At 36.7% G+C, this 26346-nt stretch overlaps 1 protein-coding gene across 1 annotated transcript; it reads right to left on the bottom strand.

Moving 5' to 3' along the window:
* Positions 1 to 6471: 6471 nt before the first annotated feature.
* Positions 6472 to 25001, bottom strand: LOC129259409 (inhibitor of Bruton tyrosine kinase-like). Its single transcript, XM_064098568.1, has 18 exons — positions 24849 to 25001; positions 22688 to 23682; positions 21877 to 22098; positions 21308 to 21501; positions 20523 to 20725; positions 19280 to 19451; positions 18399 to 18522; positions 17809 to 17974; positions 16072 to 16234; positions 15387 to 15492; positions 14267 to 14832; positions 13569 to 13767; positions 12586 to 12784; positions 11726 to 11904; positions 10444 to 11004; positions 9693 to 9745; positions 8986 to 9342; positions 6472 to 8141 (listed from the first exon to the last, which is right to left on the bottom strand). Exons 2-18 carry the CDS (start codon positions 23009 to 23011, stop codon positions 8000 to 8002), a joined length of 3930 nt encoding a protein of 1309 aa, XP_063954638.1. The 5' UTR covers positions 23012 to 23682; positions 24849 to 25001; the 3' UTR covers positions 6472 to 7999.
* Positions 25002 to 26346: the final 1345 nt, after the last annotated feature.

The following is a 26346-nucleotide window of genomic DNA, read 5'->3' as shown; positions in this document are numbered from 1 at the left end:
GCATTTCAAGGAATAAATTCCTGCCAGTTACCCATTTACCTCACCTGGGTTGAGTTCAGCACAATAGGGCCGTCTGCACCAGCCCAAGTTTTCAAATTAGCACGCTATTTCTGATCCGAAAAATTATCCCGATCTGAACAATCTCAATATTATTTGTAATGGAGATGCAATTATCGCGCTAGTTCGCTGGATTAATCTCGAGATTGCAATCCCAAGTCAATTTGGGATTATTTGCAAAATAGCGTGCTATTTTACGAATTATTCCGCTAATTCGCAGGTGCAGACGCAATCGGGATTACTTATTCACGGAGTCAGACCATAATGCATCGATGCCTTGCTTGAGCAGGAATTGCTTTTCTTGCGATGGTGGAGACGGGGTTTGCCGATCGGGCTAAAATCTCAAGATTGAGCGAACTCGGGCTGGTGCAGCACCGCCTTATGTGGATGAATTAACCATTGTTACGTAACAGAGTGTTTATTCGAAACCGCCGACACAAGACCAATTAAATTTTCATAGAAGTTAGGTTAGAAAATGACCTTTCCATTCCTCTACATTTAAATGAGAATACTACCATATTTTGGAATTTATTCAGCCATATGTCAGAGGGACATTTTTGGGAGGACGTGCTGTATGAACAAACTTTCTATAAACTTTTAAATTACCTCTTGAAAGAATTAATGCCGCTAATTTCTGAGTGTACACTGTATTATAATTCATCAAGATGGTGGTGATTAATAAACAGTGCAAATTATTGTCACAATCTAACCAATGTCACAAAATAACCTTAAATCGGTACCATACCACACATTCTCTGAAAAATATTCATGATAATTTCTTTTTAACTTTTGATGCATTTTGCATGATATTAAGGCTCCACATCAACAGGTATTGGGCAAAAAACAAAAAATATGTCTCTATAAGAAGAGAAAAAGTAATATCCCCCTTAGTATTTTCATTAAAAACTGTATAAAATAATGCAAAAAGGGAACAATTAGCATCTTGTAAAGTACACAATCACCATGCTAATCAGTAGAAGTGTTCAGTAATTGGAGAGTGCGAGGGCAATTAACAAGTGCATGATGCAGAAATTGTGCCGCTGGGGTTGCTAGTCAGGTGTTAAAACTATTAACCTCTACACTGTATCTAATGGGTGTTTTGATCTTCAAGAAATTCCCTTGATGTTCTGAGCATTTCTTGAAATGAACGGAGCAAAAAAGCATATGAATCAAGTTTTCAATATCAGTCTGATATTTTTTCATAAAAAATGTCTATGCACATGTAGTATACACTACTACATAATTCATCAGTGTCGTTTGATTCATCTGTTGATTTTTGTTTGCGTGTTTATGTGTATGTGCATGTGTTTTTTTTTCAAAATTAATGAAATTTTGTTTTCTATCTGAAAGCAAGAAATATCCTACCTATTGATAATAGAGTTATGGAAAAGATAAAAGAAATACATATATCTTAAGAAAAAAAGTTAGTATTCAGAGGCAAACTGGAATTTAATACCACCTTCAAATTAAATGGGGATAAGGAATCGTCCTGACAAAATAGTCAAATTTCAATGAACTCCACTCTTTAACCTGTTCTAGGCATCCATAAGGTTCATTTACTGGTATAAAACTACATGTACTTCTTGACCATCAGATTCATTACTGCAGGTATAATATTCCCCTCTAAAAAAAAATTGGAAAAATAGCCAAGGGTCGCTAAGTCACTGCCGAAGTCCGAGGCCCCCCGGTCGGGGTTACAAGACAAGCTCTTGCATAGAACAGAAATCGAAAGTGATTTTTCAAGGTGAGTCTGCATGACAGTTTTATCATTTGATTTTTTTAAAAAAAGCAGTAAAAAACAGCATGAGAATGTTCTTGGGCAAAGGATTTCACGTAAAAATAAAAAAAAAATCTGAAAAAAAAATTATTTAAAAAAATCTGAATTCCGATTTTAGTCGGGAGAATATCATGCCTGTTAATACTGGTATAAAACTACTTCTTGACCATCCAGTTCATTACTGGTATAAAACTACTTCTTGACCATCCGGTTCATTACTGGTATAAAACTACTTCTTGACCATCCGGTTCATTACTGGTATAAAATTACTTCTTGACCATCCCTATGTAATTTCAAATGATCTGATGGTAAAATAAAAAAGGTATCACAAATAAATCGAAACCTGACAATGTTTCATCATGGCAAATTTGTCAATTTTCCAAGAACTCTGTCCTTTTAACCTGTTAAATCGTTACTTCATACTGACCTCAATTTTTACCTACTTGTCCACACCTCTTTAAAAGTTTAAATTAAGAATATGATATGGAGAATTGCATTTTTATTTATTTATTTTTATCCATAGCATTATGATTTTTAGGGGTATTAAGATTGCAGGAAGTTATGATTCATTTTGTTTGTTTACATGTAGGTACAGTTTTCAATATTGTTATGATATATTGTATTTATCATCTTTGTGTACATGCTTAATGTTAAATCCATTGGAAACCAATTTTTTGTACTGTATGCATACATTGACCAATAAAAGAATCTTGAATCTTTAAGAATTTCACCAAGATAAACCCCATGATTTCTGATGTATCCATGTGCATCCAGGCCTAAGCTAGTAGGTTACTCCAAGTTAACGGGAGTTGATTAAGTATGTCGATTGTATGTTGATGATAAAGCCAGATGTATAATAATAGCCTTTAACCTTTGCAACTCTCATTGAAAGTGAGTATAGATTGGGAGGTTTTAATAACTGTCTCATTATATGAGCTTCTAGCAGATCATAATATAGATATAACACCAGCAAGATTTTGCCTATACAAGTCATGTATAGTGAAGACGGGGTGTTATCATTTTCAGTGTATATTTAGTGTATAAAACTAGCGTGCAAATCTGTTTTCATCCAGAACAGGCCTTATACTTCTAAAATCTCTTTTTAAGAAAGCTGATCTACTTATTTTTTTTCAAAGTAAAGTGAGATAATTGTATGATTTTGAGTAGTGTATGTTTTTATCTTTTTTTTTATAAGAGCAACATTATAAACTAAACCGAATAACAAAATGGCAACATTCCATTAGTAAGTTTGCAAGTACTGGGGGGGGGGGGAATCTCCTTCTGGTTTATTGAAACACACAGTTCTGGTTTAAATTTCTTCTAACCAGAGATGAATGGGAATTTTTTTTATACTGTCGCTTCCTGTAGCTTGGCACAATATTTTGGCAAGATCTATCCTGTCCTACTATGACAAAAGGATGCAAGTGACAAAATGTATATCCTGTAAAAGAATTCAATGTGTCTGTAATTTACATCTAGGTTTCAAGTTGAATTTTCAAGTTTAAGTTTACCTAACTAATCATTAAAAAACAAATGCAAACAAAATATTCATATAAATGCAATATAAATACATAAAAGATTTGGACCCCTAGGACTAGGAAAATGCTTGTGAATTGAAGCCCAAAATATATGTCGAAACATTTAAAGCAATTTACATTAAGATTGATGCAGTAGCACTATGCCACATCTCTCAGTAGGATCAAGAGATTTTTTACAAAATTTTGCCTGGAACAATTTATAAGCCCCAAAATGAAAACAAATAAAAATTCGACCTTGGTTCTATGTCACTCCTTCCTCTTGCAGTATATGTTGATTAATTTAAATTCTAATTAGGTCCTATCCTGCCTTGTCTTCAGACGAGTGGTGCTATCCAACAATATTCACTTTTTCAATCCCAATGTATTTTCTGTGATCGTGTAGGTATTAAAGGGGAAGTTCACCCTGACAAAAAGTTTATTGTAAAAATAGTAGAAAAAATAATTAAAAATACTGCTGAAGGTTTGAGAAAAATTCATCAAAGAATTAAAAAGTTATTAGAATTTCAATTACTTGATTTGTGATGTCATATGCGAGCCGCGTTCCTACATAGCGAATGGTAAAAATCAATGAAATGTCATTTTCTCAGAAAATTGAAAATGGTTTTCACTGTACCTATTGTATATCAATAGACAAATCATTTCACACCCGATCATGAATAGAAAACAAAATTAAGTCATCAGGAACCATACAAAATTTGAAATTCATGCATTTTATATTACATAACATATGGGGCAGCTGCTCGTTCATGACGTCACAAATACAAAACTTTGAACTATAATAACTTTCTTAATCTTTAACGGATTTTCCTCAAACCTTCACCAATATTTTTTATTATTTTTTCTGCTATTTTTACAACAAAGTTTTCTTCAGGGTGAACTTCCCCTTTAAGGCCCCTTGTCATACATTATCTAAACATTTCAGATAGCTCTTACGTCACTTAAGACCTTATGCCAGAATTAATTTGATTGAAAACTGAGAAATAGTAGATATGACAGAGCATGATGAAATATGCATAAATATATTTGCAATCAAACAGATCTTTAGAATTAAAAGCCATAACTCTTTCAAGAGATAGTTGATGAGAATCACTCCAGGGGGGTGTTTCATGAAACACCTTGTCACTGACTAGTTTGCTCTGAGCCAATCAGATGCAAGGGTTTCAGTAGCTTATAACAATTGTCAGAGGAAAAATACAGACTATTTGTTTCATGAAATGCCCCCCCCCCCTGCTTTCTCTCCTGGGGAGTGTTTCATGAAGCATTTTTTGAGTGACTTTCACCGACTAGTTTGCTCTGAGCCAATCAGATGCAAGGATTTCAGTAGCTTGTAACATATGTCAGTGTAAAACAGGATTGCATCACTCATCTCCTATTCATTAGTCATGCCTCTCTTCTCTCTTGAATGATGGTACTCTATTCTGCCAATTAGTTTGTGATATGCTTCAATGAAGTTTAATTCACAAGCCAAGATGCATCAGTAAAGGGGGGAGGGGTAAATTGCCAATTCACCTATTGCCAACTCGTCCACTCGTCACATGGTCTACCTTCATTTAGTCTAATGCCATTCTATTCATCAACATTTCGCCTATCAACCATTTGGTCCAATCATCACTTCGTCTAACCACAATTTTCTTCCGTGACCGTTTCGTCTCACAACTAGTTGGTCTAATATCCATTTTATTTTCAATCATTTCTCCCAATTAACATTTAGTCCAATTAGACCAAATGGTATATAGACTGAATGGTTATTGGACCAACTGGTTATGAGACAAAATGGTGAGTGGACGAAATGGCAATTAGACCATGTGGATAGTTCTTTGCAGAACTGATGGTAAGACCAAATGATAGTGGACGAGTTGGTAATTGGAAGAATTGGCATTAGACCAAATGAAAATACATGTAAACCCGGAAGGGGATTGGGGTGGACACACTCATCCATTGAGGATTAATTGATTAAAGTTTGTCAAATTTGAGTCAGGTGAGGAAAATGCTAAATAAAAACCTGATATTTGTATTGTACAACTAATAGCAATTAAATTTGTTTGATTTCACATTTCATAAAAGAAATTAATTTGTATTATGCTATTAACAGCAATTAAAATAATTGCATTTTAACATTTCTAAAACATTTTTTTTTCATTAATTCTTTTCCATGACTGTTTTTTAAATTCTGAGGCTTTAAAGGGCAAGTCCCTCTCAACAAACAGTTGATTTGAATAAATAGAGATAAATTAATCATCAGAAAGCGTAATACTGAAAATTACATCAAAATCTGATGTAAAACAAGAAAGTATTAAAGGACATTTTAAAACGCCGCTTAATTTCATAAAACATTTGTTTGCACCTCATAGTCTGTATGCTATCAGATAGTATAAATTCTTTGTCTATGATATTATTTGTGAAATCTCTATTACACGTTCTCCCGTGATGGAAAAAACACCTGTTCTATGGATAGGCTCAATAAAAGTGACAATTGAGTAAAATATTTACATATAAAGTAATGGTGGAGTTGTACAAGTGTAAAATCACACATCTTGGTCACATTGCAATTGGAGGATGTCCACAATTCTATTCAAATGCTCATAGCATTCTAATTATTTTCTGTATTCAAATTTTTTCAAACTTTCACTAATTTGAATCTTTTGTTTTTCTGTTTTTTAACTGTCGACTGGTTTTAGCTCTCCTTAACCCTAACTAGGCCGGGCTTTTTTGGCTGTTCTGTGGCCGGGGGGGGGGGGGTTGATTCAACCCCCCCCTGAGATCTCGGCCGCCGATTGCGCGAGCGCCGCAAAAATTTGCACACTGGTAGTGTGCGATGTAATCTACAAGGCTGTATGGTAAAATTTTCCAAAATAATGAGATTTTATTTTATATGAATTAATTATGCTAATTTATGCATAAATCATACTTTTTGCTCTAATTCACTAAATAAAGCTCCTAGAATGCTAATTTTGGGTAAAAATATTCTTTGTGGCATTCTTAACAATGGCAATTGAAAAAAACTTCGGTTTGGAAATCAATTTCTTATGTATTTTATTGTTTTATGAATTTCTTTTGTATTTCATTGTTTTTCAACCTTTTGTTTTTCTTTGTTTTTTTCACCAGATTTATTGCACAACCATTTTGAAGCATAATTATGCTAAAATCAATTGCTTTCAGTTGTTTAAAGTAAAAATAATCATATCTTTATGAATAAGATGAGAAAACTCAATTTGCATTGACTTTGTACACAAAATCACGTTTTGGAACAATTTTTGGTCTGACATGCACTTACGAAATGTTGCGTAATTACGGAACCGCGTACCCGGGCGTCGTAAATTTGGTCTCAAAAGATGCGCGAGACTTTAAAGTATAAACTCTGCGAGTGGCGCGGTCAAAAAATTTCGCGCGTCAGAATGATCGCAGAAAATGTTGAGGGGGGGGTTGATTCAACCCCCCCGGCCATTTTAGGGTTAAAGACCATAATTCCGAAGTAGAAGTCATGCAAACGATTCCACTTATCCATGAAACAGACCAGTGCATAATGTGTTTGACAGAAAGGCTGTTTTTCCAATTGACAAAATATGAAAAATAGAACATCAACAAAAGCATTAAAATTTCAAATAAGAAATTTCACTCCATATTTCACAAAATAGAAAACCAGATTATGCATTTCAACTGAACTCAAAACTGATCTTATCTGACAATCAACATTTTCAACTTTAATGAAACAAACCCACCAAACAAACACCTCATCCTCACATTCAATCTTGCATTATATGTTAAAGCATTTATAAGAGTCGTTTCTGCAATCTTCTGCTTTTCTCTAGAATTTGGCCAAAAGTCAAACCTTATCAGCCAGTCTGTAAATCCACATAGAAACAATCTGAGTATGTGTAGATACAGTAAAACTTGTCTTGTTATCCACTTGCTATGTAGTGAAAACCTGTTCTTAGTAAGCACCAAAATTGTCTCGAAATTGAAATGAATATATATTTAAGAACCCGTCATATTAAGGAGCATTGTGGCCCAGTGGATTAGTCCCCTTACTTTGAAACAGAGGGCTGGGAGTTTGAATCCCAGCCATGGCGTAATTTCCTTCGGCGAGGGATTGACCTACAATGTGCTGCACTCAACCCAGGTGAGGTAAATGGGTACATGTACCTGGAAAGAATGTATTCCTAGTGTGCGTAACAGCTGCTCTGCTAAAGCCAGGGTAATTATGCTTATTACTGTAGAGCAAGAGACTTCTGATAAAGTAAGTGTTAAGTGCTATATAAACAAGTATAATAATGATTAGGTTGTATTATTATTATCAAAGGCCACCTGTCTCCAGTGGCCACTTTTTCTGTTTTATTAGGGTGGCCTTAATAGATACATGTAGGTTGGATTGTATCTACAGACTATAGACCATTTGAGCTAAAATCTAATACCCACTGGCTAACTACAATCAGTGGCGCATATCACAGAGCGTTGCAATCATTGAAGAATATCATTAGGACTGATTGCATTGACCACAATGTACAGTCAATCTTGAAAATCAAGCGTACAATCAATCGCTAAACTTTGAGTTTACTGAACACTGGTCTGTTCCCAGCCAACTCCACTTCTGAAATGCAATGTAGGAAAAGAAATAATTGAGGATACCTTACCTTATTTTTCTTGATGCGGAAGTTCTCTTTTCCGGGGAAGATGGGATCGTATCCCAGATGGATTCAACGGCTCTATCTTGAGCTTGGAGGTCACGGAAAGAAACCTGTGATGGCTGGGCTGGGGAGGTCACCTTGGCCCTGTACACAGACACAAGAAAGTATGTCAATATAGGAGCCTGTTTCATGGTACATCCTGTCAGGGATGCTCACTGACAAATTTGCTCTGAGCCAATCAGATGCAAGGATTTCAGCACCTCGGCCCTGTATACACATCGATAATCAAGAATGTCATCGAGGGAGTGTTTCATGGTACATCCTGTCAGCGATGCTCACAGACAAATTTGCTCTGAGCTAATCAGATGCAAGGATTTCAGCAGCTTATAACAAATAGTCAATAAAAATCACTTTTTGTTTCATGAAATACTATTGGACAAAATCCAGAATACAGAATATGGTCATGGACAAAACAATCATTGAACCCAGTTCTTGCTGTCAACATATATTGTAAATGCAAATGTTATCCTCACTAATTTGATTATTGGAAATTATACAGTCAAAATTTGTAAAGACTTTGGGGAAACCTCTGGACATCCCATATGACACCACACATTCTATTCTTTTGTATTAAAGAATAGTAAGTTTATGAACGGCTTCATTAAATATCACCCAGGATGATACTGGTTGCATAGATTTGAAGGTCGTATAAAAGAAAAATCCATACAGATATTTATGTCCACACCCCAAAATATGCAGGACCTTTCTAAAATCATCTGTCTGTCTTCTAGTTCTCATGTAATTGGGTATTGCTCTCAAATGTTCATGATTTGAGAAGTTTACAAAGTTAACTTAAAATGGAGGAAAATGGGGGTCAAACAAAATGGTTGGATCATTTAATGGAATTGCCCCAAATCATTTGGCCATGTGAGGAAGTTCAAAGACTCTGAACTATGAGGTTGTAAATACTGTGTGAGGATGAACTTACCAAGGACACGACACAGGCTTGTGATATCCTGCCACCGGTCCATCCCTTCGCTCCCCGCCCCCGTTCCTCTTCTCATCCGTCCCGCCCCCAATCAGAGCAGCCTCCTTCTTCCTCTGCTTCTGAGACTTCTTCCCCATGGGGGTGTGGTGGCCCCTGCTAGAGGGCTGCATTCTCTGGGTGGGGGAGAGTGTGGGGGACAGCGGGAGTGGTGATGTGGTGGACACTGAGGGCGCTTTAGCTGCCTGCCCTGTAGCATTGGTTTGTGCAGTGTGGGTGCTGGCCTGAGGGCTGGTGTGGGACCTGCTGTCTGACTGGGACTGCATGATATCGCGTAGACCAGTCACTGGGCTCTTGGGGCTGTGGAACAAAGAATACCTATTTTTATTATTCACATTTGTACACTAACTCATTGGGTACTGATTTTATAATAATAATATGACGCAATCCTACAAATGAAGCCTTTGAGATGCTTGCCATGTTGTCTAATGATCTATAATTTCAATTTGTATTCTTAACAATGGGTCATGAAAGATTAAAACATGCTGTGATTTCGGGGCAATTTGTCTAGGCTGTATGGGTTAGTGCGTCACAATACATTTAATTTGGAAATTCACAGCAAGCGTTTTTCTTTGGAATGGAAAAAGAGCTAAAACATGTATGAAATGTCTTTGATCGTTTTTTTTAATACAAAGAATGGAAATTCCTACCTTGCCCAACTCCAAGTCTTGGTGCTGCCAGATGAATGGTCATTTTTCTCTCCCTATGTATTAAAAAAAAGAGAAAGGGTAAAACATCTATAGCCTATGATTTTGATATTTGGGAAGAAGCAAACGATCAATTAATGCAGATTAAAAAAATGTAAGGTAATACAACGTGTCCAATAGAAATATGGTCTACGATACTCAGATGTGGAATTTTTAGTCTGGTGGAGTCTACTTTTTGGGATTACTAGCAGATGACCTTATTCTCAGATAATCAAACACTACTATGGTCAAAACCACTTAGTCTATATAAACTTGGTATAATTACTGTTTGGTCCAACTATCTCTTGGTCTGATACTCAATTAATTCAACTGTCATTATTTTAGTCTAAAACCAAGTTGGACACATTTCCACCTCATCTCCTTATTAGTTGCACTTTATCAAATGAAAATTTAGTTTAACAGTTTGTGTTAGACTATATGGTTCAGACCAATGGATATTAGATGGGATGGGTATATAGACCAACTAGAAATGAGACAAAATGGTAGATGGGCTAAATGGCAATTAGACCAAATGGTTAGCAGAAGAACTGGTAAAAGACAAACTAGGATTAGACCATGTGAAATGAGAGTATGAGACCAAATAGAAAGTAGACCTAGTGGGTGTAGACCAAGTAGCAATTTACTATGGAATCAGATCAAACACGAAATTGACAAAATGAGATCATACCAACGAGTAGTTCAAACGTATTCTTACCTTAATCTCTTGATCCCCTTTTTGGACTGCAACTTTGACAGGATCTTTTCTATTGGCCATATTACCCTCACTTTTGTGTTTCCTCTCCAGTGCATACATCCCATCCACGCTTCCAGGAGGCATTACTTTATCAGGAGACATCAATGCTTCTGTGCTCACTTGATCAACAGGAGTAGGTGATACTGTTCTTTGATCCTCAGGGTTTGAAGACACATCTGCAGGACTTGAGATGGACATGTCCTGCAAAGCCTCACTGCAGGAGTCAGACCGAGGCAGCACATCTGGCTTGTTTCCTTGGGAAATGCTTGCATCATCGCAGCTCTCGCTAATGGACATGCTCGATTGCTTGCCGGTGCTGCTGGTGCGTCGCCGTCCCTTCCGCTTTGCCTTGGCCTTGCGAGCGAGTGCCTCAAAGTCGTTCAAAGTGGGGTTCCAGGATTTGGGTTGTGCAGGAGTGCTTGTGGAATCCTGATGGGAGGCATTATCATCAGGAGGGTTAGGGTCAATGTGGCTGAAGTCTGGTGCATTCGTTGATGGCTTGATGAATCTGGTGTATGGGAGCTGTTAAAATTCACAAACAAATTACTTTAAATACATGTCTGAAAGCTAAGGATCTGACTTTGAGTGTAAACAAATTTCAAGGAACAGATGGTTTTTACACACTACAAACAGGTTTCATAAGCTATGAATGGCTTTATGGAAGACTGGTGACCCTTAAATGATTTCTCTCTGTTTCCAGTTCATTTGGAAAGTTGTAATGCTCTATAATCAGCATGAAAAAAAAACCTGGTGTTCATATACATGTATACAAAAACATTATTTTATTAAAGGGATGCTTTGGGCTGAAGATATTTATATCTAAATAAATAGAGCAAAAGTCACAGAGCAAAATGCTGAAAGCTTCATCAAAATCTGATTTTTTTCATACATGTGTAAATGATGTACAGCAATAAATAACTAATGCACTTAAGTAGTTGTCAATCCAACTGTTTTAGTTCTTGGTAAATTTTTTTTTTGAATAAACCTAATTTCATATAATGAAATACAAAAGAACAAGTGGGGATATGACATCATCAGCCCACCTAATGAATCATGAAGACATGCTTAGAACTGTTTCACCGGAATAATGCAAATATTTAAAATCTTATAACTTTGTTATTTGTTATCCGATTTTGATCAAATTTTCAGCATTTCGCTTTGTGAATTTTACTCTATTTATTGACATACAAATACCTTCAACCTGGAGCATCCCTTTAATGATGATGATTATCGATCAACTTACAGTTTGCTTGTACGCTGTTGAGAGATCCTCCAGAACATGTTGATCAAGCGGTTCTAGACTCCCAGACTCAACCAAGGATGCCAGGTTAAGGCATATGAACTGATGACAGCTTGCTTTGAGCTGCTTGGCTTGGTACATGCTGGCAAACTCTAGCAATTCGGCTACATTCCTCAGTGTTACTGCGGATATTGATATTGAAAATGAGTAGGGTATTTAATACAGATATGTCTTTTGTTTTATATATGAAACTCATCATAAACATAAATTTCCAGCAATGGTTCAAAGCTGCTGAAATCATTAAATATGAGTGGCTGAAAGGAAACTTATTATAAAAGTTTTGCATTTATTGTAATAATACAACTTTATGAAATGGACACTGATTTTCTGAATGATATGGGTATCTTTCCGAATTCAGTTGATATGATTTAAAAACAGGGCAGCATTTTATGAAAGGACTTGTCGGATATTTTATCTAAAGTATGTTTTATTCGACAGTCACTGTAAGAATTGTGCTTCTCAGCCAATCAAAATCGAGGAAAGTTGTCAGATCCGACAACTTGTCAGACAGCAAATGTTGATGAAACGCTATCAAGGACCCCTTAACACAAAAGGTTAGCAATTAATTGCTAATATGAAAGAACAATTCTGATTGGTTCCTAGTCAGTCTATTGAACAAAATGCGCATGCAACGATGATCTTGATAGGCAATTTCATTTAGCGATTAGTCGCTAACCTTTGTGTTACGGTGTCCTGACTTGCTAAGAGGTCTGATACATAACAAAATATTTGTCTTTTAATTTTCACTGCAGGGATTTTACATGATAAGAAATTTAACTTACAGAAAAATGAAAGTTTCTTACCGAGGTCGACCAATGCTATCTCACACATATCCTTGAGTCTCGTGACGAAGAGCTGGTCCGCAATGACGACGGTGTTACACAGTAACTCTAGGTCCTGGCATCCATCAAGCTTTGGGACCTGGTCCATGTACAGGTAGTCCAACAGTAGGTCCAGGATCGAAGCTGGCATGGACATTTTAAGAGGTTCATTAGTGGAAGCCTGTGTAAGAGAGAAAGAGACAAAGAGGCACTCTTCGTGAAAAAGAGAATGGCACAAAATAAATAATACACAGTCTATGGTTTTGAATCCGTGGTCTACGTAGATTTTCTTTTATTTTCAGCCCGTATATTGAGAAAGTGTCTAACAATAAACACGTTTTTATCACAGCGCGCTATTAAATTGATGCTTGTAGCTAAGGTCATAGCAAAAATGAGCCAATGGCTATGAATTGATTGATCAACTCCTATGACAAGATAAGGTTTCAAAGAAACACTAGTATCTCATTTTAGATGACTTTTGTGATCTCAAACTATGAAAGTAGGTCAAGGAAGAGTACAGTGTCAGATAAACCAATATTCTGGACGTTGACTCTTGATTACTAAATAAAATATATTTGATTATGGTTTTTCATTTTATCTTTACCCTGAATGCTATCACACACACATGGAATAAGATTAGAAAGAGCAAAATTTACGAAATATCACGAAAGATCCCATTTCTAGTGTAGTATGTGGTGTTGTTTTCAATAAAAGTGATTCAATATGCTCATGGTGAAATGAGCAACACAATATAAAAAACAACAAAATTATTGAAAAAATTTGAAAATTCTATAACCATATATTATAACTGATAAAAGGATATATTTTTCGGTTGAAATTTTGAAAATGAATATAAAAATAGTGACTGTTGACACCTTAAGCAGCAAAAGCAGATTAATCTTAACCTTGTGAACCCGTGTACCTCTACCTGTCAAAGCAAACTGTACCCTACTTCACAAACTCACCTCCATCCATCCGCTTCCCAGCATGCTTTGGAAGTAATCCAGCCGAGCCGAGAGGACGCACTTATGGCATGGGAACTGGGTTCCTTCCTCCGACTCCAGGATGACATCACTGAGGTGATTGGTGCGATGGAAGCTTAGAGGAGACACGGCAGGGCCGAAGTTACTCAGTCTGCCATCTATCATCTTGACATTGTCCAATCTAGGAATCAAAACAATAATTATGATATTGAAAATCTCAAGAACTACTACTGCTAGTGAAAGACAAAAAGATGAATTCCATTTTATATGCAAGCAACACTTTAGACATATTTCTATTATAATAATGATAGTAATAATAGCTGAAAATATAGTGCTTCTCTTTCCAGTGGATTCAGAGAGCAACTGCAGGTAACTCTGCCTAAGTCGACCTTCCATAAGTCAACTGATTGCCTAAGTCGAAGCATTTTCTAGACCAGATTATTCAAAACATGTGTTATATACCTCTTCTAAGTCGAACAGTTTATTGCGGTCCTAATAGATTCAACTTATGCAGAGTTAACTGTCTTATTACATTATTTTTTAGCTTGAAGCTAAATCAGACATTTTACATTTCACACAATCATAATCTTTATTTCACATCTGTAACAATACATGTACTAGAATGTTTATACTGCACAATTTGACATAAGCGATTTTTTTTCTGTTAGGAATTCAATTACCTTTTGGCAAGAGACTTGATTCCAAATTTCTTTGCTTCTTCCACAACCTGTCTGACAGCTGACAAAGGTCCACGTTTCTCAGCTTTGAGGTGATCCGACTGCACCCCCTTTTCCTTTTTCTGCCCCTTCTTCCCCTTTTTCTTCCCCTCTCCTCCTGTCATGTGTTCCCTATACACAGAATACGCAGACTGGTGTCGGTTTCTCTCATTAATCGTCAGTTCTTCCCTGTTATACACATCCCCCGAACCAGGGTCACAGTCTATCCTTCTTGGGCTGGAAGAGCAATGCTGTTTTAAGTGGCTGCTGCGTAACTGGAAATCAGGGCGGAGCGCATCGCAGGTACCGGTGTACATATACTGCATTAGGACATGGAAGACATCGTGGTCTATGATATCGGAGAGGTCAATGATGGTGGTTCCTTCGTCATCGACGACCACCTCTGGTTTGTTGGATATCTTTCCAGTGTTCTCAGATGAGGATTCATCAGGGTCGGTGAAGATCTTGTTGAAGTACTCACTGCCATGAGCGAGGATGTACTTATGAGCTGCAATCCGATTATTAGCAATCTATCCAGAGGTAACAGAAACATGGAAAAGCGCATGAGCATGAATTAACCTTCATGAAATTTTTTATTCTCCCTATAAGGAATGTCACCAGGTGTTAACTGATATTACCCGTAAAACGAGAGGTAAACGAGGTTGAACCTTAACAAGCAAAACATGTGTTTTTCTACTAACTTAATTCAAGTTGCTGATTTTAACATATTTGACATAAGTAAGGATCAATCCTAATAATAATAATAATTCTTTGCTCTTACATAGAACTTAATGAAATTGGACTACATTTCTAAGCCCATACAGATATATCATGTCCCAGTTTGAATTGTAGCTTGCCTGCACAAGACTATACACTTTCTCCACCAGATCCATTAGCCAATAGGTTAATCTGTTTAATACTGAATTCACTGAATTCCACTAAAGCATTGTACATGGATCATCAAGTTCTGGAAGGCAACAGGATAAGTATGGACTGTACTTTTTTTCTCAAAAATTCTCCAATGCTTCTCGAATCAAAATACTTTTATACCAGTTTTTAGCTTCTCATTCCGAAGTCTACTCACCTTGATAAGTACATCATGGATCAAGTCCATGGAGTCAGCTTCCACCATCAGCTGTTTGAAATCATTCTCAATCTCAGATCCACTCAGTTCAGGAAGCTCTGTTAGACTGCAAGAATGGATAACAATGGTGACAAATGAAACTAGAAATATCATTGAAGGTGATTAATAATGCAATGTCATGATGGGCTTCACTCTGAGATCAATGTCTGCAGCAAGTTTCAAGAGCGTTGGATGAAAACTAAGCAAGAACTGAATACGCTAACTAATTTGGCTAACAATTTGGTTTAAAGATTAAATTGTGGTTTGGTTCAAGATTCAGTTTGAAGACATAACTGGAATTTGGTTATAAAAGATTCGGTTCAAAGATTGAACTAAGCTATAGCTTGGTTAAAGACTCAGTTTGAAGATTGAATTGTAGTTTGATTATAAAATATTCTGTTCAAAGATTGAACTAAGCTACGGTTTGATTTAAGGCTTCAGTTTAAAGACTGAACTGTAGTTTGGTCAAAGATTCAATTTAACTTTTAAACTGTTATTTGGTTGAGGACTCAGTTTAAAGACTGCAATAAGGTTTTGGTTATATTCATTTCAAAGATTGAAATGTAGTTTGATGAAAGGTCCAGGTTGAAGATTTAACTGCAGTTTGATTGAAGGTTGAAGTTAAAGATTGAAACATGGATCTCACCTTGTTCTGGGATCCGACTGTAGGACGACAAAGTTGGCTCCTTGAGGGTCACAGGAAACTCCCGTAGCTCTGTGAATGAGTGGTAGACGTTCTATGCCCACAGGCTGTTCTCCTTTGACGTCCTTAGAACCCTTCTCTGTGGTAGGCTTACTGGGTATGTCAGCTTCAGAGAGAAAGATATAAAGATTTCCATTGTAGTTGATATTGATAGCAAAATTATGTTTTGAGGGGGATGCAACTGCACCTAGAAACATACTGATAACCTTACATCATTTATTTAAAAAAAAATTAATTCCTAGGAAAGACTTAATCCCTTTTCAATGTTTCATTCCCTATTCTTGTCAAGAATTCACATTAGAAGAAATGATCACAATAGGTCAGACAGAAAATTCAAAGAATGCAGAATGTTTTTTTTTGCCTCATATAACAATTTATAATCAAAATTTGAATTCTGACAGGAAGATATTAAACTACAATGTCCCTTCCAATCAAGTTTTATTCACTTTAAGCCTGATACAAACTACACGATCCCCTTTTGATCCAATTTTTAAACACTTGAAATAGAATTTGAAATAAACATTGCAACTCTCCAAAAATTTACATTCATTGTTACGTATAATAGTATGAATATTAAAATTCAAATTCCAGTCTATTTCAACATCCGTCAATTTCAAAAATCGTAATAACATAATGGCAGTAATTTGAAGCCCATTTGAATTTTGATCTGACCTCTAGCTTGTCAGTGAATTATCCTAGCATTAGGCCACTTTCAAATAAGATAATTTTCCTTCTTTTAACTTTCATGTTTAGTGCAAAATGCGATTTGTAAAAAAAAATGCTTTCCTCATAATTAGGCCTGGGACTTTCGGGTATTTTTGTCTTTGGGTACCTGTGGTAAATTTCGGGCGGGTACCCGAAAATCATGTCGCATGAAATACAACTGGTGGAAAAACCCCATAGGTGACGTCATCCAGCCACTGCGACGCAAGCCAATTTATGAATGAAAATATAGTAAGCATGCGCAGTGCATACCCCACGCAGTATTCCATCGAAACAAGTCTGCAATACTCTGTCACCTCATACCAAAATCGACCTAGAATTCCACTTTCCACTTTCCTATATTTTATATGAATTATGAAAGATATTCTCGGAGGATCTGTTTTCTAACCGATACCACACAGGTAAGCAAATTTTGATTACTTCTTGCTTTTCCGTCAAAATCTTACGAAGTAGCGTCGATATTACATCGTTTTTTGTGAGTTTGTAGAATCTATCGCTACGTGCACAAAGTCAATTGATTTCCGGGTTTTGGAGCGTCGGATGCGGCAGCCAATCACGATCGTGTTACCATTTTCGGTTTATGATGAACTGAAAATTGTAACACAAACGTGATTGGCTGGCACTTTGTATGCCCAAGCTGCAAAAGAAACATGGCGACGATTGAAGGATCTCAGTCACATCATCACTTGAAAAACTTGTATATTTATGGATATTTTGAGGGTAATTGGTGAGATTTAAAATGAGATTTGTGTACTTTTGTGATGAGTTACAATCACGTTTTACACTACGCAATACAAATCAAATACATGTACGTTATACTGGTAAGCAATTTTCGGGTATCGGGTATTGATTTTTCTACCCAGTTACCCAAGGCTTCCGGGCGGGACCCGGGTTTTAGTCCCAGCCCTACTCATAATTAGGTAAAAGTACAATACGATCAAAGAAGTAAAAGCATACCTGCATTTTTCTTGGCACTGATAAATTTGGCACGGAATCCTTCGCCCTCTGACGTCACGAAGAGCATGTTCTCTTCATTAAAGGCGAACCGAGTTACTGATAGCTGTCGACGATGGGTCCATACGCAACGTCTCCATGAATTGTCACTCTTGCGCCAGCTGGTAACCTATGCATACACAAAGACCATGTTCGGTTATAAGATCAAATTTAATGTCCTTTTTTTGGTCCTCAAATTGGCAATGTTTATACTCTTTTCTACTCATTTTCGTACTTCGACAAAATTAAATATATATAAAATGAGTCATAATATTACAAAATTTGAACAGAAAGTTGCAGATTTCTTTTTTGTTATCAACAGTGCTTTTATTGTTTTCATAATGTTGATAAATCTTGCAGCCACATGTCTATGATAAACCTGTCTTTAGTGGTCATCAAAATTGTCTCCCATTTGAAAGAAATATCTGCGATAGAACCTTTTCTGTTTCCCTGGGATGGCCCAAAATGATCTTCCAGAAAGATCAAAAGGAAAAAGAGCAGGAAAAACATTGATATTACAAATCATAAAGTGAACCTCAATGTTTTTGAATTACCTTGCCATTAGAATGAAGAGCAAGGAGATGAAGCTCTTCTCCTCCCTGTTTCTTTAAAACATTTTCAGCCAGCTCGGCATTGAGATGACCACCAATCACTGCAAGCTGCTTCAAAGATAGGTGACTGAAAAGAAAAATAGAAGAGAAAGCACTTCAACTCTAATAAACTCACTTGACTCCTTCAAAGCAAAAATCACCCAAAAGCCTAGAAGTTAGCGGAGTACAGCAAGCCTGCATATGCCGGCTTGACCCAAGACAAGACAAGGCATGGTGACCTATATCTGTGCAGTGCCTGTTGCCTGTACATATGCATATTTCTGTGATTCTAATCAAAGAAGACACAAAAACATAGAGGGATATTCATTAAACAATCAGAGTCAAAATGGTGAAATAATATTGAATTTAAGGTATTTCACGTCAAGGCAGCCTCAAAATTCACCATCTTCCATCGAAATCCCTGAAGTGGGTGCAATATGAATGGGGGTGCAGACATGGTGCACCACTGTTTCCTCAATATAAAAATGACAGGCTGTTGATCTTCCCTCAAATCTCATATATTTTGCTCAAACTTTGATGAGACTTTTCACACACTTACTCTAGAGAATATCAGGAACAATATTAACTGACATTTTTGTAAAATTTAAGGGTAAATTAAGGTTTCATCTGGACGTTCCAGCTTTACAGGTAACCACCTTCACACAAAACAAACAACTATTACATGACAATGTAGCCTGGCAATCAGAATTTAGATTGGAGGACAATAATTGCATGCCAATGCAGGGCCCACTGGTAGACTAGAGCAGTTTTATAACTGAAGTGGATACGCTGGAAAAGTAAATTAAAAAAAACAGGATTCAACCAAGTTGAAATAGGTTACTTACTTTGATGCGACCTTCCTGCACTGGTATTCGTGAAGGACGTAGATATCGCCATCCTTGGTCAAGCAGACCGTAGCGGCATCACTGGTCACTACATCCTCAATGATAATGTTAGGATGAGAGAGGGAGGTGACTTGATGAAAGCTACCTAAGCACTTCTCTCCTTTGTAATGGCCTGTAAAAACAATTAAAATGATACAGCATTTCATAAAAACCTAATTACAAGAGGAATAGGTTTTAAAGGCCCACAGTCTTGGAATCTCTTGCCAGATGACCTCAAAGAAAGCCAAAGTACTCGTTCTTTTAGGAGAAAATATAAATTGTATTTACATTTTGTCTGAATAATTTAATTGATTACCTTTTATGTGTTTAGATTTGTTATGTTATTGTATGTTGTTAGCTTTATTTTGTATTAGTTTTTGAAATGGAGTAAATTTGGGGATTTACCTTGACAGACCAATGGCCTTTTGTTTATCCCCCACATCCTCCCCACTTCATCTTTAGGATTACTTTTATGTTATGTATAATGTATGTTGTATTTTGTAATTTGTATTGATTTGTAAACTTGATCTTTTGATGTCTTTTAAAGAGATTTGAATAAAATTGAATTGAATAATAACTTAAGGGGAGCGGGGAGCTGAAGGGAACATGCAATCAATGTCAACCTCTAATCTCATTGTTCTACAGTCTTTAGTAGCTTATGTCTTCAGTATGAACAATTTCCAATGGTTCCATGAAATCTCCCCCAGTGACAATTGCTCCGCTATGAATTCAACACACTACTGGAATGATTTACTTCAACCCTGGATTTAACGGTTCCATGACATTTGCTATGGTGACAATTGCTCCGATGGAAATTCTGCATGTTAAGCCAAACATACAACCTAACCCTACACCTTAAGCAAAATAAAGCCTGGAGCAATACACGCAGGAGAAAAGGTTGTGTCACCTTATGATTAGAAATAAATCAGATCATTTGGACTTAATGTTTGACACGGAGAGTACAGTTTCACGTCCGATCTGAGATGCTTCTTCAGCTCGTCTGAACTCAAAGACAATAACATCTATTGTGCGACGATTTCTTGCCAGATCAGACGAGCTGAAGGAGGGTCCCAGATCGGACATGAAACTGTACTCTCCGTTTCAAACAGTTAGTCCAGATGATAAGATTTGTTTCTAATCGTTTTTTTTTTCTTCCTGGATGAATCAAAACATACATCACTTTCTAATACACATTAATACAAACCTAGCTGTCCTGCATTCAGTCCTAACGTGAACACAGCTTCTCTGGTATAGATGACTGTATGGAAGCGACCTGCTGCTATTCCTCTAATCTCCTTGTTCTTCAAGCTCTTGGTGCCTATTGTCTTTGGTATCAAACATTTCTGACCAATGGTAGAGTGACCAAGCTGGAGGTACGTGTTTTCACCACAGGACATCACATTTCCACTATTGAATAAAAAAAAAACATACATAAGATTGATCACACAATACTATTTTGTTGGAAATCATTTCACCCATTATCGATACCAGGAGATTTAGTACATTTTCACTTTATACATTATACAAACTGTCTTATCAAAAATCCTCCTTGGCTCTGTAACACAAAGATTAGTGATCAATCGCTAAATGAACTGACCAATCAATATCAATGTTACACGCACATTAGGCTTAAAATACTGACCAGGGACCAATCAGTGTGGTTCTTTCATATTTGCAATTCATCGCAAACCCTTGTGTTACGGAGCCCTGGAATTGTTTTGTCAAATATGATTACATACCAAGTCTTAGAAAAAAAAACAGGACATAGCCACATGGAGTATATTGCAGAGCATAATTAAAAGTCAATAAATGCATGCAAGCAATAATGAAAATTCTAGCTATGCTCAAAGTGTATTCTGCGCATGCATAAGCTTGAAGCTGAACTCCATTTTTTGTAGGTTTTGTAGGACATAATTTCTACATTCAGTCAGTTGCAAATCAACTATATTGTTTTGTCTCTAGCGGTAAAGAAGAGCTGTAAGCTCTAACCTGTCCATGAGGAAGACAGAGTGATCCCGAGCCGCTGCTACCATCTTACAGCGGGCTCCAAGGGACTTGAGAAGCTGTGGTCTTAGGCAGGTTGCTTCATCGCCAAGACCAAGCCTGCCACCCTGGCCATGACCGCACACCAACACCCTACCTTGGTGCGTTAGAAAGAGGGTGTGGAACTTGCACATTACAACCTGGTGGGTTAGAAAGGAAAGATACGACAGAATCTTGAAGTTTGAGAGTCGAAGGGAAATGAAATGAACAAGGTAAATCCAACTGCATAGAAAAAAAGGGAAATAAACTAAAATTGAAGAACTGCAATCGTAATTGTTTTGTAGATTTTGACGTTCCTTTCCTGATGATGATTTTGTGAATAAGCAATACACAAATGAAATTAAGCGGGTAAAATAAAATAATAATGTATTCATTGCTTGAGCAGTTCAAGTTGATCTTGTTGTTACTTTATCATGACAACATATCCTTCACACTTTTATTCTTTATATTTTTTTATAGTTACGGTAGAACAATATAAAGAATCTAACAAGTGAGGATTTAAAAAAGCCCTTTACCTGTTTGATACTGTGATTGTCTGCAGCTAGAGAATCCACCAGCTCGGGTTGATCTCTGCTGCGCTGTCTGCCATGCCCGAGGTTAAAGTTCGAGTTGGTTCCCCATGAATAAGCCTGGGTAGGATCGACAGGGTCAAAGGTCACATAAGCTGGTTTGTCTTTCATTACCAACTCCAACGGGGTCAGCTCATCCTTGTCATATCGCTTCAATGATGCTCCATGCTAAGAATAGAGATTGTGGTGTAATAAACCATATGTTAGAAATGAGTTCAAAAAAATAAATACAAAAAATGACCAAGTACAGACTCATGTGATATAATCCATAATAAGTGTGGGGTACTCGTTCAAACAATGCTTTTTGAACCAGATGCTTGAGTATTATTTTCTATTACTCTATCAAGTTCAATGGTCTAGACAATATCAAGAACATTGTGTGATTACTGCAAGAATTAAAAGAAGAATCACATTCGCTGTATTTGTTTTTTATACTAATCTTGAGAGCACAAGGATTGCCATTTTTTTCAATTAAAGATGTATTTCAGAGACTTCATTAAAAAAAAATCACTGGCAAATCTTTAAAATGAAACCAGTTACAATAAGAATGTCTTCAAAGTATGCACTTATGTCCATAGAAATGTATGTCCTCAGGGTGTTTAAAAAAAAGTAAAGAGAGACTTAATGTCCATGTGTGTCCACAGAAACAATCAGATCATAAGAAAACATTTGCTCCTGGTACTCATCAACAAATTAAAAAATACCATACTGCTTTGGCACTTTACATTCAAATCAAACTTAGATTAAACTAACTCACCCGTATTAGACTGATAGCACATGAGATCTGTCCAAAGAACAGACTCCTATGCAGCGGGGTCCAGCCAGACTCCTTGTCCCTTACACGACAATCTGCTCCTTTGGCCAGAAGCCATTCCACAATCTCCAACTTTCCACAGGAGGCTGCAACATGAAGCAGATTCCTTCCGCTGAAGTCAGAGACAAAGAATGGATTGAGGCAGTGGGAGAGGATGAAGGTCTGGATCTGATGAGTGGTTCCACAGGTGATGACCGCAGTCATGTCCCGGCCATGCTCCTGGGAACGACATCGAGGAGTGCACTCCCATTCAAGGAGATGCTCCATTGGTGATTATGTTCTGGAAAACAGCAATGTCCTGAGTCTTGTTGGTGAAACTATGAGCAGGAAGATAGGTTGTTACCTTATATTAGATCCCTCACACTTCTCAAAAAGCTATACCTCTCTTGTCTAAATCAGTCAACAAAGATGTTTATCAATGGTTGCTGAATCACAAAGGAATGCTTTCAAAGATCCACCTGAACCAATGTTAATGATCAGACTGAATGGAAACTTGGTGTGTGAACTTTAATCCAATCTTGCAGATACTTAGACATGCTAGTTAACCCTCGGGCCTTGGATATTCTCAAGATTCTATGGTCAATGCTCAGGGCTTGAAACTATTCAGATACTCTGGTCAACCCACAAGGCTTGACGATACTCAGATTCTATGGTCAATCCTTAGGACTTGAAGCTACTCAAAAGACTTTCTGGTCAACCCTCAGTACATGGTGATTCTCAGATACTCTTGTCGACCCTCAAAGCTTGGAGATCTATACTCAGATACTCTGGCCAACCCTAAAGGCTTGACGATACTCCGATTCTTTGGTCAATCCTCAGAGCTTGAAGACTCTCGGATACTCTAGTCAACCCTCAGGGCTGCTACTCACAGCCCCACAGCCACTAGGGCCATGGTGACTAGAGCTCAGTCAAGCACACATAATGGTCAATCAGTCGGCCTGCATGTAATAGGGGGAAAAAAGTACCACAAAAAACTAGAATTTCAAAGCGTTCTCAATGCCAATGCCTACAGTGTCAGATTAATTATTTCCCAAGTCAAGAAATACAAAATATGAGCATCCATGATTCTTTTTAAAAATGTATTGAACTGTGTTTTAATGCTTATTTTGAGTATATAAAAATATAAACCTTTGTATTTTTCACAAGATGTACATAGTGTAATAACACCAACAGAAATTTCCGGAAATTTATCCTTCAGACCCAAAGAAATGTTTCTTTCAAAAGAAATTACATATATAATCATTTTATTGGTAGATTTACAATGAAATAAAAATGACTACTTCCTTATTCGGAGCGACAGCATTGTCTGTCACTGTTGACATGCTCGCTGAAACTTAGTCAGGCTCCACTGGCAAAAATTAAAATCAGGTCTTAGGATGCCAGTCATGCCAGTATAGAAACAAAAACACAAAAGCTTCAAAAGCAAAAACTCCTATATGAGTAAAAAAAAAATGATTGATTTAAATTAAAAGTTAAATCTCAAGAATAAGATTTTGCAAATATCAATGGTCTTTTCCATTTTTAAAATTAAAAAAGCATGATGAACTTGATTCTCATCACATCCCTCTTTGCACATGCAATATTTTTAAACTTAAATTGGAAATGGTAACATCATCACCTAAAGTGTGTCTTCTTTGCCTGTGGCAGGGAAAGAGAAAAGAAAATCACCACTTTTGAAATCAAACTCCTCAAATACAATTGCTCAAACTTCCCCAAATTTAATGCAAAATGAAAATTAATGCAAATGATTGCAAATTAAAAATCAAAACAAAAGGACATTCATTATGGCATTGTCATTGAGACCAGTTCACATACCATCCCAAAATATCAAATAAGGCCATTAATTATCGATGACATATGCGTGGGAACTTCGCTAACTCAACTGCTCAAATTGCGCAATTATGTTGCAATTTGAAACTGATGCGTACCAACCCAAGGTCGCTATTCCCCACTAAATGTACAGCTTATAAGTGCAGACTGTGCACAGCGATAACATAGGATAAGAAGATCCGAGATAACTTACCGCCGTTTAAAAAATAAAAGGGAAAAAAAGGTTATGTTTAAGTTTTTGAAAATGCAAATATAAAAGAAAAACTGAAAATACCTTCTTTATTTTACGATCACGATGGCAAAGAAGTGGAAAAGCTCTGGATTTGCAAAAACAAGTTGAAAACAAGGATCCATTTTCGTCCGGCAAGTCAGATAAATTGAAGAAAAGATGACACGTAACTTTTCGCCAGCCAGATATATAGATAAGTTAAGAGGTCAAAGGTTACCAGCTGATCTGGGGATGGGATGGGCGCTGCCCATTGTTTCCAGAGTCACAGAATGATCCAAAACCCCTCCAAAACAAATCTTCCGAACCTGAATCCCAAATTTCCCGAAATTCATAGACATTTCCTGGAATTTTCAAGTTTGATTTTGAACAAATCTCGGACAATGATACAGCAGCAACTTTACACTTAGTCCAAGGGACCAAAATCAAGGAATTTAACCTTTTTTTTTTTCTTCACGTGCATGCGCCCTTTTTAAAAATAGGAACAAAATTATGAAATGCGAGCGCGGAGGGCGAGCATAAAATTTTGAGCTATCTATGAGACAAACAAGTCTTTAAATATAGCATGAATATTGAAATTTATTACGTTTAATTGTTGCTTGATTGTAATTTTTGGATTTCCCGAAATTACCTGGAATTTTTCCATCAGTACCCGGACCTGAAAATGCATGATCTGGAAGTTCTCGGAATTCGGGTAATTTCCTTCAAAGTGTGAACTGTTACAGAAAGTGCAAGTCTCTCAAGAAGCAAAATTAAACTTTGTAATGTAAAAATGCCATTAAAACAGAGGTGTGCCCCCTCTTTTGAAATTGAAGACCTTTTTTTTTTGCTTGTCAATTTTTTTCGGGTACAAAATATCCTTAATTTGTGGTTGAAAACATTTTTTTTTGCTTGTCAAAATTTTCCTCCGAAAAAATTGCCCCCCCCCCCTTTTGGGAAATCCTGGATCTGCCCCTGTCTCAAGCCGCATGTTTATTTGGTTGAAAATCAAGTTACGATTGATATTTTTAAAGTTTTGTTTGAATGATTGCAATTAATCCTCTCAGCAATTTCTCATGACATAATAACCCAGGCAAATCCATTTTAGGACCTCGTGTAAAGTTGAAATTTAAATTTAAATTCATTTATTTGTCATCTCCTAAAAACAGAATACATAGTGAATTACTTCAATAAAATAAAACAACAATGGCAGTTGTACAATAATTGACAAGAAACATATAAAGTAATGAATGGGTTGTGAGGGAGTAACAAAAAGCCATTTGTTGGCCTATTAAAAAGTGTCAATGTTAATAAATTCGAGTAGCCCAGCCCTCGGTCGATCCCCTGAACTGTATAATTTATTTATGTAGAGAGATACGTATCCCCTGGGGCACATATCCAATCATGAGATCTTTTTAAAGTGTCTGGTTTGTAAGAATAAGTTATCTGTACTTGAACAGTTTTTACAACTACCCCAAACGCCCCCCCCCCCCTCGGATTCGAGCGAAAATATGGAAGAAAATGTTTTTGTCGGGCGCGAAGATAGCTGTTTATTATATACAGACTT

The sequence above is a fragment of the Lytechinus pictus genome, chromosome 4 (assembly GCF_037042905.1).
Source record: "Lytechinus pictus isolate F3 Inbred chromosome 4, Lp3.0, whole genome shotgun sequence".
Taxonomy (NCBI): domain Eukaryota; kingdom Metazoa; phylum Echinodermata; class Echinoidea; order Temnopleuroida; family Toxopneustidae; genus Lytechinus; species Lytechinus pictus.
This window is presented reverse-complemented; position numbering and strand designations above follow the sequence as displayed.

Coding starts and splice junctions, on each gene's coding strand:
- LOC129259409 (XM_064098568.1), bottom strand. CDS start 23,011: ATGGAGCATCTCCTTGAATGGGAGTGCACTCCTCGATGTCGTTCCCAG. Junction 16,235..17,808: donor CAGTGCCAAGAAAAATGCAG/GTATGCTTTTAC, acceptor TTCTCTCTGAAG/CTGACATACCCAGTAAGCCT. Junction 13,768..14,266: donor ATCAAGTCTCTTGCCAAAAG/GTAATTGAATTC, acceptor TTTGATTCCTAG/ATTGGACAATGTCAAGATGA.